The 18,341-nt window shown below is 43.4% G+C and overlaps 1 protein-coding gene across 4 annotated transcripts in view; it reads right to left on the bottom strand.

Moving 5' to 3' along the window:
- Positions 1-1,033: 1,033 nt before the first annotated feature.
- Positions 1,034-18,341, bottom strand: part of STARD13 (StAR related lipid transfer domain containing 13) — a 419,590-nt gene continuing 402,282 nt past the window's right edge. For all 4 annotated transcript variants that reach the window (XM_086935118.1, XM_086935117.1, XM_086935119.1 and 1 more), the window contains exons 7-14: positions 18,118-18,277; positions 15,909-16,107; positions 15,426-15,633; positions 13,474-13,588; positions 8,349-8,570; positions 7,918-8,135; positions 6,248-6,424; positions 1,034-4,530 (exon numbers count right to left, since the gene is read on the bottom strand). In XM_086935118.1, coding sequence (XP_086791244.1) covers positions 4,413-4,530; positions 6,248-6,424; positions 7,918-8,135; positions 8,349-8,570; positions 13,474-13,588; positions 15,426-15,633; positions 15,909-16,107; positions 18,118-18,277 — 1,417 coding nt within the window. In that variant the 3' untranslated portion in view covers positions 1,034-4,412. The remainder of the gene's footprint in view (positions 4,531-6,247; positions 6,425-7,917; positions 8,136-8,348; positions 8,571-13,473; positions 13,589-15,425; positions 15,634-15,908; positions 16,108-18,117; positions 18,278-18,341) is intronic.

The raw sequence follows: 18,341 nt of genomic DNA, 5'->3' as shown, positions 1-18,341 counted from the left end.
CTGATCTTTGGACTGGGTAAGAGTGATCTGCTTAATTCAGACACTCTGTTCATCACCACCCCCTTTTCTGAATCATTTTTGACATCAGAATCAGCAAATTGGATTCTAAGCTAACTAGCCTATTTACAATACTATCTGTCTTCCTATAATGGGCTTCTAGGGATGCGATGAGGACTTTTTATTCCCTTGGACACAACTGCCACAGTCTCATTACAGTTTTTAGTCTTCCAGCTCTAAGTGAAATCTACTTTGTGGTCCAAAGAAATCCATTGTAGCCGTTTGTTGGTTTGTTTTGATTTTAGAAATGACATGGGAGTCCTTCAGTAATCTCTAATAGCAACTGTTTCCCAGGAAACCAAGTGAGATCTCAGATCTCTCACTACCTTTGGCAGGAGGCAGTGCTCCTGAATAGGGTCTACATTCTATCTCAATTATCCTCAGTATGTTGTTTGTAGCCCTCTTCAGACATGAGGGTGGTTCTCTCTTAGTCTCAATATACTCCATGCACATTGCCACTGGTGTCCTGGTTGATAAATGTGTCCCCCTCCTCCGAACAAAAAAGGGCAATAGCAATCGCCATTGCTGCCACTGTCACTAGGGGGAGAAACCATTTTTTAAGGTATTGAAATCTCTTGAAAACACTGAAAAAACACACCAGAATTTACCAAAAATAGAAATTGAAGACTGGAAAGCTGAGCTATTACTGTTATTATGGTCACTCTGCCTCGCTAAAAGTTACTGCTGAAAATGGTACATCTGCATTACCCTTGCCTCCCTGCTTTCTTTCTTTTTTTAAAGTATTTATTTTCCTATTTCCAAAAACTAGGTATAATCAGCAGCAGAAAATACATGTATATGTATACACAGGTATTTGCTGATTGGACCTAGCTCAAGAACAGCCAGATGTAAGGTAGATTACCTTCGTCATTTTTTTATTTACTTGGAAGAAAATATATTGAGACAATGCTTGGGTGTTCTAAGTCATACACATGATTGTTACCAAAATATTATAAAGAACAACATTCATACTGTCTTAATGTATGAAAATTTATTAAACTCTGCAATTAATATTTATTTACAATTGACCATTGATACAACTGAGGTAAAAATAAATGTGAGGTATAAATATGATTACAACATAAACAATGTCCTTATATTTGAATTCCTTTTGGCAAGATATTTCAACAAAACACTGTATTGGATTGGTACCCAGACATTCAATGCATATTTTTAGGACAAGTATTGCATTTACATTTGACACAACACCTACGGATGCTAACACAAATTTACCTGAAATCTTGTGAACATTTTACAGCAGACAACTGGTACCAGAAGCATAGTTTGGGGATATCACCAAACCTTTTTCTAAATATTCATCACTCTGTACTAAAATGGACTTTTGCTTTCAATGAAGGGGAAGACATTTAGAAATCTAACACAAATATTCGTGTAGGGCCTGCATTAAGTGAGACATGAGTAAATCTGGAAGCTTAAAGCAGGGGTATGCAGAATACATGCCATGCATGTTATTTAGGGTCAAGAGTTAAAAAGAGTGAATTTGTGGCCTCTGGCAAGGTGTGGTCCCAACTTCTCCAATAATGACCCCCTCCATCAGAACACTCACTCATGTCTGTCCACCAAATGAGCCAGGGGTCTTTCAATTTCAATGCAACTGTACAGAAAAGTGAGGCCTGCCGTGCATGGTTTAGAAAAAATAGAAATGTCAACTTAATAGCAAGCAAATCTTGCTAACTTAAATTACCTAGTGTACAAATGTGAGAAACATTAACTAGATATTATTTTCCCCACTATTTATACCAAAGAGATGACACTACATTAATCAGACCATCACGCATTTGATTGCCCTTACCAACGATAGCAGAAACTAGATTATACCAAATATTTGGTACTTTTGTGCACTAGATCAGTTGAGCTCTGGAGACTGCAAGACCTTCTTATTGGTTGCCTTATGCATTTTGTTACAATCCTTTTTACTTTCATTAAAAGCAGTTGCCTAGGAATTATTCACACACGTACCTTCCCTTAAAACAACAGTTTTCCTAAATCCTCGCACTATCACATACCTGGGCCAGTTATTGCTTGTAGAAACAAGAAATACAACCTTAAATGCCTTCTTAAGAGACTGGGGGCCTGATTCAGAGATTTGCGGATCAAAATCTATCACAAACATAACAGATATCCCATCCACCTTATTACAAGTATATAGGAATATAATTCACTTGTAATCAGTCGGACGTGATACCCGTCACCTTGGAAACAGGGTACCCACTAACCAAATTCTAAATCAGTCTTTTAAAGTCTAAAGATGCAGTATTTATTGAAAAATAGCTTAATTCAATGTATGTTTATGTTTTGATAGCAAACAAAATAGTCGGTATCTGTCTTAATTTTATTTCCAAGTTTGTGAAAACAAGCAAAATGTGCAGCAGTTCGATGCAGAAACAGCTATGAATATTAGGCATTTCCTTCTTGTTCTTATTAGGGGATCTAGATCCTGCAAAATAAAGTGACTCAGAACAGTAGAATACAAGACTTGTTAAAACATTAGTTCCAACAAAGTTACAAAGATTGCCTTAGGGAAATAACACCAAACGGTAACCAGGAACTGAAATATCTATTAAAAACCTATTTGAACCATTCTATGACATATACTCTGTAAAGACATTATTACCCAAACTCAGAGCAGTGAAGTATGAACAAGTTTCATAATATAACATTATAGCCTGCTGCAGAGGGCTATGCTGTCAGTTAAGGGCCATCAGCGTGGGTTCTATGAGTAGGGAAAGGGCATTTAACAACTAGTATAGCCTGAGGCAGAAGAGCTATAATACTATGAGAACATTCTACTCTTATAGGGTAGAATGTTCTGAATTTAACAGGGAGAAAAAGAAAGACAAACATTGAAATGTTGGAGCAGAAGGCCTAGACATGCATTATCAGCCCACTGCACTCCATTGTCTTCAATGGAGCTCCCAACAATGCAAAGCTCTATTACACCGCATTGTCGCTTTTGAAGAATAGAATTCATTTTTTGCTGTTCCAGCGCCCCAACCATTGCCTCAGGTATGAAAGTTTAATTGTGTGTGTTAGTGCGCGTGCAGACATGAGTTCATTGTAAATTCAATGCTCCTGATTCTCAAAGTTTTGGCTATGATTAGACGTGGCTTAGCCTTGTTGTACTCCTTGCTATTCAACTCCAGACGTAAGCCTGGACGACTACAAGAGAAATTTATAGCAAAATGTTTGAATCTGTGATTTGCGCTCAATATATACTAACATGTCTGATTTTTATGTTTTGCTTCTGACCGGTAAGTCCTGGAGTTTGGGGTTCTAGCAGGTATTCATTTTTTTCTCTCAGTTACCACACTGGTGATCGGTTTTGGCAATAGTAGTGACCCCCCCCCCCCCCCCCCCCGGTTAAGGTAAGCACAAATGTAACCTAAACCCAGGAATCAGAAGTGACAACAGCAATCAGATACAGACAAGGCCACAGAAGGTGGTATTTGAGAGTGTAGACCGTGCTCTTTTGCCAGTATCAGATCTTGGGTGTCAATTCTTTCTCTGTTTAGAAGAAGAGGAGACTGGGTGAAAACTGGTGTGTTCTTGGGTTCAAAATATGGCAGATTTGTTAAAAGAACTTAGTTAGTGAACTTGATTCGGTAAACAGGTTGCATATTCCATGTTCTAATTGCCACTGGAAAATTTGATGATCAGTGAGTGGGTTATTTTCCAATGAATTGAAAACTACTGTAGCCTCCATTTCATATTCGGATTTCTGTAGACCGCCCCAAAGAATTGTATTATTGCACTTGAGGCGCAGCAACACTGCATGAGTGATAATACTCTTTGTGATTCAGGTGAGTGGCAGTGAGGATAAGTCAAAAGCTTAGACATGATGTTCTAAACCATTTATAACACGGACACATGGGATGATGAACATAAGAATATTAAAACTTCAGGGAGTGGACATCTTCTTAGACAAGCCAAATTATGTACAAAATATTTACTTTACATACAATAATATATTAGATGTACAGTATATAGCTATATAAATATATACATACCACATAGATCGTTTTATGTACAGTAATAGTATGCTTCTTAGAAGCCTATAAATATAAAAGTGACCCAATACTCGGATTCTCTTTTTATTGTAAAGTCCCAACGATAAAGCTCTGAGAAGTTAAAAGTCTGCTTCAATGAATGAAATGAACATCGCTGGGATGAGACAGAACGATGGCTTTCGACTGAGAGCTGGTCTCGGCGACGGTCCGGTGAGAAGCTTTGCACCACCAAACCTACTCGAGGCGTGAAAACTCCAGTATAGTCTTTACGTAGGAACAGGGGTTCCATCCTTTGCGACTTCATGCAGTTTTTCGAGGAGACATCAGTCAGATTTTTGTTTCGGGGCCTTCTGTAACCAAAGGCTGAAACGAATTCCGGATCCTCGCAACTTCTGCTGCGCACAGGTGGCCGAAACCCTTATTGTACCATTCCAGACAATGGCCCCTACAGAAACAGAGGAATACTTGTTAGAAGACATGCTTTCCTTGCATTTCCAAACAAAGTATACATTCTGCAGCGGTAGAGGAGCATGTCTTAGACACAATCACATGTCCACCCTTATATCACAGAATACCGCAAGGATAATCTACGGTCCGCTCACTGAGATCTACATTGCTAAACTATCGCAATTTGTTATCATGGTTCAACAAGTGGAGCAATGTTGCCTTTAAAGCACATATCAGTCTTCACAAACAAGAATGATCAACTCACAAGCATTTTTTTTTAAATGTGTGGGCACGTGAAATAATTACTGTTTTGAAAGCAATGAATAGCAGGTAGTTCTAACAAACTTCATGACTGCATTTTTTAAGTGCACTTCTTAAGTGAAAAAGCCTACATTTACAGTAAAGTATTAGGAGACCTGTCTCTAAAAAATATAAAGAGATACAAAATAATATAAGTATCCTTTAAGCTGAGTAGTTTCAGTTCAAAATGTAAGTTTATTTAGACCATTGTCCTTAAACAGATAAAACATCATAAAAACAAAAAAAATCATAAAAACTTTAAAACAGTATATGACTTATACCTCACTAAAATAGAACACACGTCACTTGGACTAATCACAGTCTAAGCTGAGTGAGTATATCCAAGATCAAGCTCCGCGAAGGACCTGCCAACGAAATTTTAATGAAGGACGAAAATATGTATTTCTTTGCATAGTGTACTGTGAGCTGGCCTACAGGTGGCAAATATGTAAGGATTGCATTGTGAGGATTTTAATATTTTTCATATAAGACTAAATCAAGGGAAGACGGACGGCCGTGTTTTCTCAGGACATTTCCAGGTAGTCTTTCTCATACTTTCCACAGCCAAAGATTGGAGTTTTTCAAAATTCTGTCTTCACAATAAGTATGAACATTTATGGCAGTTATACTATAGAGGTGAGGTTTAGATATCAATATCTACCTCTCCTCGTGAACTAATGTCAGATCTTGCCGCCATAACTTCTTACAGGCAAATTCCAATGTCACAATGCCTCCTGCGACATATAACCTACTCCTGTCTTCCTTCAATGACTGAATATGAGGAGATGGCGGGAGGGCAATCGAGTTATCTGCCAGTGTGCCAATGTCATGGCAGCTAACAATATTCTACCACAGGGGGCACACTACTTCCACATGAGCAGTAAATTAGGAAAAGGAGGTAGAACATCTGTGCATGTGATGCAGTTTGGGAAGGAGCACTATGGAAGAGGTTCAATAAAATATATATAGAAGGGACATGGTGTGGTAAATGAAGTTAGGCCACACACTTGAAGCCTTTTGAAGCGCTTTAATTCAGCCCACTGAAGCGTGACTTTCCCCTTGCCAGCCTCAGCATAAACTGGTCATCGTTCAAATTACAACACTGGATCCAGGGTTCTGTTCTGACAACACAAATATGACACATGGTATCAGGTATTTTGGAAATTTAAATTAGGGCACTGTGGGCTTGGAGGGTATGGCACTACGGATTTTAGAAGAGTCACAACACCAGTGATTTTGAAGAGGAGCATGAAACTTGGGATCCAAATACTTGAGGTAGAGGGTGCTTGCATGCACTCACACGAGTAACACATACCTAATAACCCTACAGACAGCCATGTTACAGTGCTCGTTCCTGACACAAGTCAAGGGGTGTGAACAATAGCAGGTCCGTATCACAAACGTTAGGTACTCACTTGAGGTCTATCCTAGACATGTGCGTCAACCGTGATTTCCCAGACCCACAGGGCTCGATTAGATACTGTGAATCGAGCACAGCGGCTCGCACTCCTCCCATCAGCGGGGCCTCGTCGTGATCCACTGAGATGGCTACCATGGTGCACATTCCTTTGGGCAAGTCTGTCCTCCATGTCCTTTGGAAAGAGAAATAGAAAATATGTTAGTTTTACTTTCAAATGCGGTTCTTGGGCATGACTTTTGTACTATATCTGAATTGCTTTATATTTTGTGTAGATTATTAAACTATATGGGAAAAGTTTTAGTTTTATAAAGATATGTAAGAGCAAGAAAGGGGTCAAACATGTCACAAAAGGTTTCTTTGCTTACCTAAACATGAAAACTAAGCTGAGGACAAATCTTTACCTCCGTGCACAACATTTGTTATGTTTGTACACTGGTATAATAACACTGGTATAATGACTGTAGAGGTCTGACTGGTCAAGGCACACATGTATGCCCTCAGTAGAAGTCAGGGATTCTTTCTGAAATAAATACTCTCTTCAGTAACTATCAGAATCTGAGTGCAAGGGTACATATATGTGCATAGAAATAAAATCTGATTAAGTAAACCTGCCTGCAGGAATATTAACTCCGCCTCATGCAGGCACAGAGATGCTGTGTCAAATTCACACGATCGGAGTAGTGTACAGCAGTGTCTTTATCCAATGTCCACATGCAAATCAGGACAGATAAGTGGACACCAAGGTAAATCACATTTTAATTTATCTTTTTACCATTAATTATACATGTTTCAACACATATGTATAGGTCATACGTTAAGGGCGCCTGATTTAGAGTTTATCAGACGGGTACTCCATCACAACGAGACAGATATCCAGCCCAATTTATTACAAGTGCATTAAATTATAATGAATTTGTAATAGGATGGACATGATATCTGCCACATTTGCGATAGAATAGCCACCGCCACTCTTTAAACAAGCCCTGAATTGAGAACCTGTTTGTCACCGCTGTTAATTGTGCGAAGGATCATTGAACTAACATTGAGGAAAAATAATACAACCCTTATAACTATAAATTTAAAGGATCACACAGTTAATGTTACGGTGAAAACTCAAAATATACAATTATCTGTTTTTTTCCACAACCAAGGGAACTCTACGGTCTAGTTAGGGGTGGGGGCATTTATCAGTGGCCACTCCATGGCTTGGAGGTAACAAAACAGGAACGACACACCCTCACCCACATAAGTTGATAAGGATGTCACTCATGAAGATGGACCACAAACATTAATGGAAAGATTTGATGTCTTCCTACTTTCCACCTGAACATATCTTAGGCAGAAGCTGAATTCTGCCAACTCACACTGCAAGTCTGTGGACTACTCCAGCGAGGAGGGTTTTATTACTACGCTCAAAGATCAAGCCCAAAGCTAAACCAGGTTAGAGCACACCAAGATTTGTCTTTGCCAGCTAAATTAGTCTTTTCATAATATGTCTAACTGAACCAGGTTCTAATGTACAGCAAGGTAGGAGGACAAATACCATAATATGAATATTCACAACATCTCCTAAATGTTACAAAATGGAGGAGACAAAATGTAAGATGTCCTTTAAGTTCCTTGAGTTGAGTGGAAGAGTTTCTCTCTTCTAAATCTGTGACCTACCGTAGCACATTGAAGTCCCTGGCCGGATGTGGTGCCATGCTGTTCAAAACATACTGATAAATCTCTGTCTGCTTATCGAGGGTCTCCACCACCTTCCACTGCAGAAAGTCCTCATCCCAAAGGTGGCGTTCTCGAAGTATTCGGTTCAGCACCACCAGTGGAGGCGCCTCCACCTCGACTGAGGCCTTCCAGAGCCTCAATGGATTCTCATCGCAAACCTACAACAAACAAGGGTATTGGTATTCAGAACACTGGATAAAGCCAATTTTGAGCAATAAGAATTGATTGTAATGAAATAAATCTCCTGCACAGTTGCAGTGCGTTGTCCTCCCTAGGGGAGTCTTTTAAGCAGTGGATGCAAGGGCTCCACCGCGTTTACTTGTGTCAGCCGCCGCTGGAGTCCCATCGTTGTGTGACTTCTCTGTAGTTACCTTTTTGAACGTGAGATCCGCGTTGTTGATGCTAGGACAGGAGACCCAGCCCTTGAATTTCTCCTTGGCTTCTTTCAGCAGACCTTGGATGAGACCCTCCAGGTATGTGTGGTACGTCCCCCCTTCCTCCTCCAGCTGCTTCCCGAGCTCCTCCAGTGTCAGAGGGTGGACTTCAGCCTCCACGTACGAATTGCGAGACTGGGTTATGATCTCATGTGGTACCTGTTTGAAAAAAATTGAGGCTGATTTAAAAGAAGGGGAAAACATTTTGTGTGAAACATAAGCATGTGCGTGGCCTGGGACACCTTTCAGGTTTACACACAATGCAAGCCAATATTGTGCAGTTTTGGATTGCCAGTGTACCCTACGTTTTCCTGGTGACATGGAAGATACTGGGAGAAAAAGGTCTGAAGAGGTGGGTGTGTTGCAACCATCATTCAACATGAAGGCCCATGCCTTTGCCACTTTTAAGATGAGAGTGTGGATTATGCACTCCCATTTAAACAGGAATTAGTGCTAATGATTGAATGCTTCAGACTGTATTGCGTGCAACGTGTGACCAATGTCTGCCTGACATGTGCAGTGTAGTCAAAAGTGCAAACAAAACAGGTGATGGACCGAATGTGGATCAATGTCACACATTCATCCCAGTCCAAAGATCTGGGCCCAAATCCATCGTTTTTTGGCACTCCACACCACCCTGGGTTAGACAATGGCGATATGCAAATCAGCTCTGACCCTGTGCCCCATGGGAACAGTCCAGTCCGAACTACAAAAGCCATGTCCTTCCCAGAACGGAATCAAGCATCCGAGGACCGGACCGGTTTCGAGGTAACACCTCTCATCAGCCCGGCTAGCTTGACTCCAGTGGTGTGGAGTGCCTGGGACCCACGTCTGAGCATCCCCAGCGCACTTATGGCGGAATTTGCAAACAAAACAGGTGATAGACCGAATGTGGATCAATGTCACACATTCATCCCAGTCCAAAGATCTGGGCCCAAATCCATCGTTTTTTTGCACTCCACTCCACCATCACCTGTTTTGTTTGCAATTGCCGCCATAAGTGCGCTGGGGATGCCCAGACGTGGGTCCCAGGCACTCCACACCACTGGAGTCAAGCTAGCCGGACTGATGAGAGGTGTTACCTCGAAACCGGTCCGGTCCTCGGATGCTTGATTCCGTTCTGGGAAGGACATGGCTTTTGTAGTTCGGACTGGACTGCTCCCATGGGGCACAGGGTCAGAGCTGATTTGCATATCGCCATTGTCTAACCCAGGGTGGTGTGGAGTGCAAAAAAACGATGGATTTGGGCCCAGATCTTTGGACTGGGATGAATGTGTGACATTGATCCACATTCGGTCCATCACCTGTTTTGTTTGCAATTGCCGCCATAAGTGCGCTGGGGATGCCCAGACGTGGGTCCCAGGCACTCCACACCACTGGAGTCAAGCTAGCCGGGCTGATGAGAGGTGTTACCTCGAAACCGGTCCGGTCCTCGGATGCTTGATTCCGTTCTGGGAAGGACATGGCTTTTGTAGTTCGGACTGGACTGTTCCCATGGGGCACAGGGTCAGAGCTGATTTGCATATCGCCATTGTCTAACCCAGGGTGGTGTGGAGTGCAAAAAAACGATGGATTTGGGGCCAGATCTTTGGACTGGGATGAATGTGTGACATTGATCCACATTCGGTCCATCACCTGTTTTGTTTGCATATGCCGCCATAAGTGCGCTGGGGATGCCCAGACGTGGGTCCCAGGCACTCCACACCACTGGAGTCAAGCTAGCCGGGCTGATGAGAGGTGTTACCTCGAAACCGGTCCGGTCCTCGGATGCTTGATTCCGTTCTGGGAAGGACATGGCTTTTGTAGTTCGGACTGGACTGTTCCCATGGGGCACAGGGTCAGAGCTGATTTGCATATCGCCATTGTCTAACCCAGGGTGGTGTGGAGTGCAAAAAAACGATGGATTTGGGCCCAGATCTTTGGACTGGGATGAATGTGTGACATTGATCCACATTCGGTCCATCACCTGTTTTGTTTGCAATTGCCGCCATAAGTGCGCTGGGGATGCCCAGACGTGGGTCCCAGGCACTCCACACCACTGGAGTCAAGCTAGCCGGGCTGATGAGAGGTGTTACCTCGAAACCGGTCCGGTCCTCGGATGCTTGATTCCGTTCTGGGAAGGACATGGCTTTTGTAGTTCGGACTGGACTGTTCCCATGAGGCACAGGGTCAGAGCTGATTTGCATATCGCCATTGTCTAACCCAGGGTGGTGTGGAGTGCAAAAAAACGATGGATTTGGGCCCAGATCTTTGGACTGGGATGAATGTGTGACATTGATCCACATTCGGTCCATCACCTGTTTTGTTTGCAATTGCCGCCATAAGTGCGCTGGGGATGCCCAGACGTGGGTCCCAGGCACTCCACACCACTGGAGTCAAGCTAGCCGGGCTGATGAGAGGTGTTACCTCGAAACCGGTCCGGTCCTCGGATGCTTGATTCCGTTCTGGGAAGGACATGGCTTTTGTAGTTCGGACTGGACTGTTCCCATGGGGCACAGGGTCAGAGCTGATTTGCATATCGCCATTGTCTAACCCAGGGTGGTGTGGAGTGCAAAAAAACGATGGATTTGGGCCCAGATCTTTGGACTGGGATGAATGTGCGACATTGATCCACATTCGGTCCATCACCTGTTTTGTTTGCAATTGCCGCCATAAGTGCGCTGGGGATGCCCAGACGTGGGTCCCAGGCACTCCACACCACTGGAGTCAAGCTAGCCGGGCTGATGAGAGGTGTTACCTCGAAACCGGTCCGGTCCTCGGATGCTTGATTCCGTTCTGGGAAGGACATGGCTTTTGTAGTTCGGACTGGACTGTTCCCATGGGGCACAGGGTCAGAGCTGATTTGCATATCGCCATTGTCTAACCCAGGGAGGTGTGGAGTGCAAAAAAACGATGGATTTGGGCCCAGATCTTTGGACTGGGATGAATGTGTGACATTGATCCACATTCGGTCCATCACCTGTTTTGTTTGCAATTGCCGCCATAAGTGCGCTGGGGATGCCCAGACGTGGGTCCCAGGCACTCCACACCACTGGAGTCAAGCTAGCCGGGCTGATGAGAGGTGTTACCTCGAAACCGGTCCGGTCCTCGGATGCTTGATTCCGTTCTGGGAAGGACATGGCTTTTGTAGTTCGGACTGGACTGTTCCCATGGGGCACAGGGTCAGAGCTGATTTGCATATCGCCATTGTCTAACCCAGGGTGGTGTGGAGTGCAAAAAAACGATGGATTTGGGCCCAGATCTTTGGACTGGGATGAATGTGCGACATTGATCCACATTCGGTCCATCACCTGTTTTGTTTGCAATTGCCGCCATAAGTGCGCTGGGGATGCCCAGACGTGGGTCCCAGGCACTCCACACCACTGGAGTCAAGCTAGCCGGGCTGATGAGAGGTGTTACCTCGAAACCGGTCCGGTCCTCGGATGCTTGATTCCGTTCTGGGAAGGACATGGCTTTTGTAGTTCGGACTGGACTGTTCCCATGGGGCACAGGGTCAGAGCTGATTTGCATATCGCCATTGTCTAACCCAGGGTGGTGTGGAGTGCAAAAAAACGATGGATTTGGGCCCAGATCTTTGGACTGGGATGAATGTGTGACATTGATCCACATTCGGTCCATCACCTGTTTTGTGTGTAGTCAAAAGTGGCCAGGTCCCTGGCGGGGCGACCCAGACGAAGGGACAGGTTGTGTCGAAATGCATTGGGCAGGATTTTCATTGTGATCTCTTATTGTTTATTTTTCAAAATGTAACTTATTTGTTATAAAGATGCGCTGAATTGAGATCAATTCAGTCTTGTTAAGTTCTAATGTATTTATGAATCATACAATGAGTATTAAATTGAATGTTGGCTACAACAGAAAAATAATTATTGATTTATTGTGCAATTGATGATAAAAACTGTTACCCAGTTAGCATTTAACCGCCCCCCGCTGTGCACGTTTGAGTCTGGGTCGCCCCGCCAGGGACCTGGCCACTTTTGCCACTTTTAAGGCGTGTGGGGCCTTCAAGAAAATATTCCAGCAACTGCATTCCACTACCAGAAAATTAAAACAGCCATTTAACGTTTTTTAAGAGTTGTAGCTACTAGTGATAAAATCCTCAAAATCACGAGTAATTTGAGGTGCTGGAGAAGGCAGGAGGGAGGTGATACATGGAAATGCCTCTTTTTGACTGCAGATCGCAGAGAATGCTCTTTGCCATCCTTTTTACTTGCTGTATCATTTAGGTTTGCAATCATGGCCTCCCACCATGGACGTCGATTCTCCAAAATGCCAAGGGTAGCAGAAGTGACTTCACATGCCCCTTGACCTTCAATTTCACTTACACATACATATGCCTATACATACAACGCATTCACACAAACACACACTCACACATACACACACTCTCTCTTACATAAACACTCAAAACTGCAAGCACACACACAACATACATACATTTAAAAGCATTTGTTTTTACTAACTTCAGCTGCCAGGGAAAGTCATATTCCAGCTATTTGTGCTCCATTTTTTTATTACATTAAACTAACAGCGGATAATGACGTCCATGCCTCTCACAAACTTCAATTCTTTCTAACAACGTTAGGTAAATGACTTCTATGAGACCCAAACTGGGTGCATAGCGCGTGTAATTGCAGAATGTATTTTACAGATGTCTGCCTCCATGGCGGGCATCACAGTTCGAGTTTTCAGGCAAATGTCCTGCGCGCCGACTCATGGGATAATTTCTCGATGGCGTGGGTCAAGAGGCAGTGTGTGCATCAATTTCATAGATATGTCAATGGAACAAAACAACAGTTTTCACTCCTCTTCAGAAATCAGTGGGCGTCTGCGATCATGCGTGAGTTGAGTAAGCCAGGGGAGAAACGATGAGGAAAGAGTGCAACAAATACAGGAAATGAGAAGGAGAGTGGACGGTAAGTGCGGGTGGATAAACAGGGGAAGTGACGCAGACCACAGACAGCAGGATAAACACGGACACTGGCTTTAACACGAGTCCTTCTTCGCCTGTCTTTTGTTTGCAGAGAGCAGTAGCCCCCGCATCGGCCCCTGAGTCACTCACCTCGAAGAGTTTGCCGCATTCCGTGATCATGTGCGCGAGGCCCTGCGTCGCGGCCAAGTTCTCGTTCAGGTCCTTCTGATCCGGTCTCCCGGTCGCGTACTTTTTCTGTATCATTCTGTATTAAAAGGAAGGCCAAAGGTCAGGACTGGAAGTACAGCACATGCACAGACTTGAAATTGTCCAAAATATTGACTATCCGATTAAATGGAGAAGGCAATTCGTTTACTGTGTGTAATATTGTCATTGGCTATCTGTGCTCACGGTACAAGAGCTAAAGCAAATATGGCTGAACTGAAACACCCCTAATGTGTCCTTAATGTCAACCGAACACGCAATTACGACTCTTACACCTGCTTCCGCACATTTACTCCCATTCCAAGCGGATTCATTCGTAATAGTACATTACGGGTGGGGGGCTACTGCACGGTACTGGTGATTACAGGTCTGGAGTTTCCACCCCAAGTACCTTGTAATGAGGCCCCTAGTGATAACATGAGGCGGGCTGGGGAGGCTGCATGCAGTCAAGCACATGGTAAGAAGGGGAAAGTATATCATAAAAAAAATGTTACATTGTTGTTAAGGAAACTCGGTCATATTGTTCTTATTGTGTATCGTTTTCTCCAAAAAAAACAATAAGAATTATTTTTAAAAGGCTTCCCTTACTCCCAGAGCCTCAGAGTGACCGAGGCCCTTTTGGGTCTGGAAAATGTCTGCATTAATCCAAAGTATTTCACCAACAATTGTTTTTTCAACAGGTGCTTGCTCGTTACAAGGGACAGTGGGGGGGAGGTGTTTCAAATGAAAAGTCTTCTTTGCCAGACATGCTTTTTTAGAGTAGTCAGGTGCAGATGACGCAGAAGAAGGCATCTAGAATTTATAAAACACAACAATCGTAGAGTAGAACGCTGTGACGAGGATAATCATCAAATATTGAGAGGCAGGAATATCATGTCTACCACTAGCATGCACATAGGTGCTGGCTCTAGATAAATGACCCCCTTACTGCTCTGTCAATGATCTCCTACTATTACATTTCCAGGTCACAGATACGTTTTGGCTGCACCAAGTTGCACTTATAGGCAACACCAATCAATACCCGTTCCTTCTAGGACCTGGAGGGTCACCCGTCTCATGATAGCAGAGACCCATCTCATTGGCTTCAGACTCCTCTTCCTGACCTTACGTTACAACACATTTCGCAGCATGCCACAACCGAACAAGCGCTCTGCCAGCACAGGCAGTAGGCGGGGTGTTCTGATGATGCTGGGCCTTATGATTATATAAAGGGTGAAATTCAGTGCCATACCACAAGCAAACTCCCACTACCGTGGTCAACTACTTAGGCGCTCGAAGAGCTTCAATCATTCCAGGATGGGTTAAAATGGGTGTTTTCTCCCTTAATTGAAATTTGTGCACAAAGCTTGCAATGTGTGTGTTTTTTTAGCGCACACATTTTGCAAGGTACAATCTGGCAAGTTTGTTGCAGGCATAACTTGATATATTCCATGCTCTTCAGGTTAGAATGAAAGAAAAAGTGCAGTAAAACTTCGTACTCCTCATTCCGACGTGCAAAACGCAGAATGGGAAGTTCGTACTGCGCTGGCCAAATATCTTGCACTATCTCTATTTCCCCATTTGGTATTACCGCACCCAGGTGTTGTGCCCTGAAAAATGAGAACCTTAGATGTTAATTATTTTTCCAGTATCAGACCTGGCAAAGTATTGACTTAGGGCATAGAGTGTCAAACAGATACAGTTATTTCCAGAATGTAATGAGCAAGATAAAGAGACTTTAGAAAAGAAAGTGACTGAGAACATAAAATACCAGAGTGACAAGATACACATGGAAGCCAATAATAAAGGCATACAAATGAATTAGGTAAGCTTCATCCTTTACACATTTACAGAAAAGTCTTCATAGAGAACTGGATTGGAGCTGTGAAAGTGTCTACCTTGGAGAGTTGTCTTTCTTTAAGAGACTGAGGTGGAACAGGGAAGGTGCGAGACACACCGCAATGTTCATGGGAGTCATCTGGTTCTCTTCCACTGAAGTGACGTCACCCAAGAAGCACAGCAGGGTCTGCAGGACCTCTCGGTTTTCGTCTGACATCAGCATGATGGCCGCCTGCACGGCCTGGAGACGCTGCTCTTTGGGAACATCTGGGGACAAATAAATAACAGTGAACGATCAATCACTAGATGGTCCCGACACACCCCGGAGACTATGGGTAGCAAAGGCAGTGCCAGAGGGAGCACAAGGCAATCAAGGAGTAGTAGCCCCTACAACTAGCCACCTCTAAATGACGTCCATGACTTCATGTGCACAGGCCCTTACAGAAATGACACATTTAGAGCAGATTTCTTATGCAGTGGACCCGCTCCCACCCCCAGTAGGCCCGCTGTTAGCCCTTTTTCCCCGATGCTATCTCACTTACATTGGTAGATGTGAAGGAATGTCTCTCCAAGTTTACTGGTGAGAAGGGGTTCTGGAAGGTCCCTAAAAAACTGCTTCACCATATCCGCCACGTCGTAAGCAGACTGGTCTTCGTAGCTGACATTATCTGGGGAGCTTTCGTTCATCTGCCGCAGCGCTTGTATCCGGGATTTGACTCCAGATTTTCGGAAGAGACCCACCTGCAAGAGTCATGACAGTGGCCATGTGATAAAACAGCATAGAGCACACTTTATAGGTTCATGAGAATTTGCTGTGGGCGAGATGGATTTTGGGAACATTGGAGGTGTCTAGGGACAACTTGGTAAGTAAATAACACAATAAACCAATTTTGCTATCTTTTAAGTGCAGAAAGCAGGCTACTGCATGGTACAAAGATGAACATTTTTTTTCCACTTTTGTTTTCTATTCCCCATTGTGTTAATGTTGTGAAATAAACACATTCATCAATGAAAAAAATCCATCTGCGTTCACATTCTTCGAGATTAAATTGAAAAAGTGTTCAAATACAGTCCCCCGCTGTTAAATACCATCTTGTGCGGGTTGGCAAAACTCCTCTTTTTTATATTGTTAGCTGTACCAAAGAGATATACTCAAAACAACCATTGTTAAAAGCAAGCCTGGGACTCATTTGAGTTTATTACTGCTATGAACCTTTTATTTCTCAATTAAAACTGTCCTAGTCTCCGTGGATGTAGGCCAAAGGGGAGGGGAGGGCCTTCGGGGTTGAAGAGTTCTGTTCGGTAGTTCTGGAAGCGAGTCCTACAACTTTGCTTCTACAGCTGCACTGACTGCCCTTTGCAGTTGTTCTCATAACTAAAATCCCCCAGAGGTGAATTCCTGAGCAGCAACAGCTACATCGTTCAGTTCCTATAAAGTCTCTTCTTTTACACTCGGGATACAAGATTGATGGGAACTTTTCTGACGTTCTCATGGAAGAAAAACATAGCAAGGACAAAAAAAACCAGCACAAAACTCAATTTTCCCTCTAGCGAGGGTGTAAATAACAGACTGCAAAAGAGTTGTGTACAAATTGCAAGAGTAATATCCCAAAAGGGGTGTGCAGTATGGGCCTTGCATCTAGAGTGCACTGCAAGGCGAGTGCAAACAAATGTGTCAGCACAGGCAGGTCAGCAGATGACAAAATGGCCCCCGCTGTACCTTGTATATCCCTGCAGCGAATAGCACTGTCCGCGTGGGGTTATCAATAATAACATTAGTGAATGTGAATCTGTGTGTGTTTGTAACACCTGAAAACACGTACAGCATAAGCGGTTGTGACTTCACGTTTTGGCAGTATTCCGTGCACACTCACTGCAAGGATTTGTGGTGGTGGATGATGGTACAAGCACATTCACGTGCTGATAAATTTACTGGGGAATTTGTGTGGCTTTGTGGTCCTTTTGAGAAACTTAAAGCAGGAATATTTTGTTCCTGGCACGCTACCACATACGGAATTACCACTCCTGCCCACAGAATTACTGTTGTAATTCTAAATCTGGCGTTATGGAGCTGTAATTCCGCTATTACAGTTGTTTATTCTCTTTGGGCAACATCATAAATACTGCCCTTCGCAGTACGGCTTTTTTTAATGGAATGAGGCTGGATATATATGCACCAATAACTAACTACAAGTTACTGCTGGGATGAGGGATTTGGTTAGCACAGCATGGAAACATTAAGCTGTCAGTACTGCGGATGTTATTCACATCCGCACCAGCAGAGGGCATATGATGGTTCCCAAAAGGACAGCTGCTAAAAAAGCGATTGATAGAACCAGAAAGCCTGGCTCTGACTTTTCTGTGATTTACGTCACCAAGGACCTGGTGGTCACTAGTTTTGGTAAATACAATGAAGATGCATCTAGAGAGTTCAGAAGTCCAATTTACATTATTTTTCGACACAATTGCACTTTTAGTCTGCGATGATAGGGAATATCCAAGCTAATATCTGGGAAGTATCTTTAGGTAGCAGCTTGCTATTGTACCTCATTTTTTATTATGTTAGACATTTAGCAATTTGTACTTTGACAATTTAGTTCTGCATCAACAGAATGCTATGATATGTTGATCCAGAGTTCCCTACATCAAACAAGACTCTGGCAAATATTGTGTGCCTGCTTGATCATCATGCGTATCATTAAACATCAATTTATACAACCTAAGGTTGAAGAGCGCACTATGAGTGCTTACCTGATCCAGGCAGTTGTTGCGCAAGAAGCGTAAAGCTTGCTGAATGCTTTGAGGGAGAGGTTGCCCAGTCCGCTGGACATGAACTATTAATGGAACCCCAAATACATTCTTGTCCTTGTAGTCGGGAACTTTCATCCTCTTCATGAACTTAGGAACAGACCTGGAATGCATAAAAAATGGTCAGGCACTCACCGCAGGTATGGGATTCTTAACAGGACACTTGC

The sequence above is a fragment of the Lissotriton vulgaris genome, chromosome 8 (assembly GCF_964263255.1).
Source record: "Lissotriton vulgaris chromosome 8, aLisVul1.2, whole genome shotgun sequence".
Classification (NCBI taxonomy): Eukaryota; Metazoa; Chordata; class Amphibia; order Caudata; family Salamandridae; genus Lissotriton; species Lissotriton vulgaris.
This window is presented reverse-complemented; position numbering and strand designations above follow the sequence as displayed.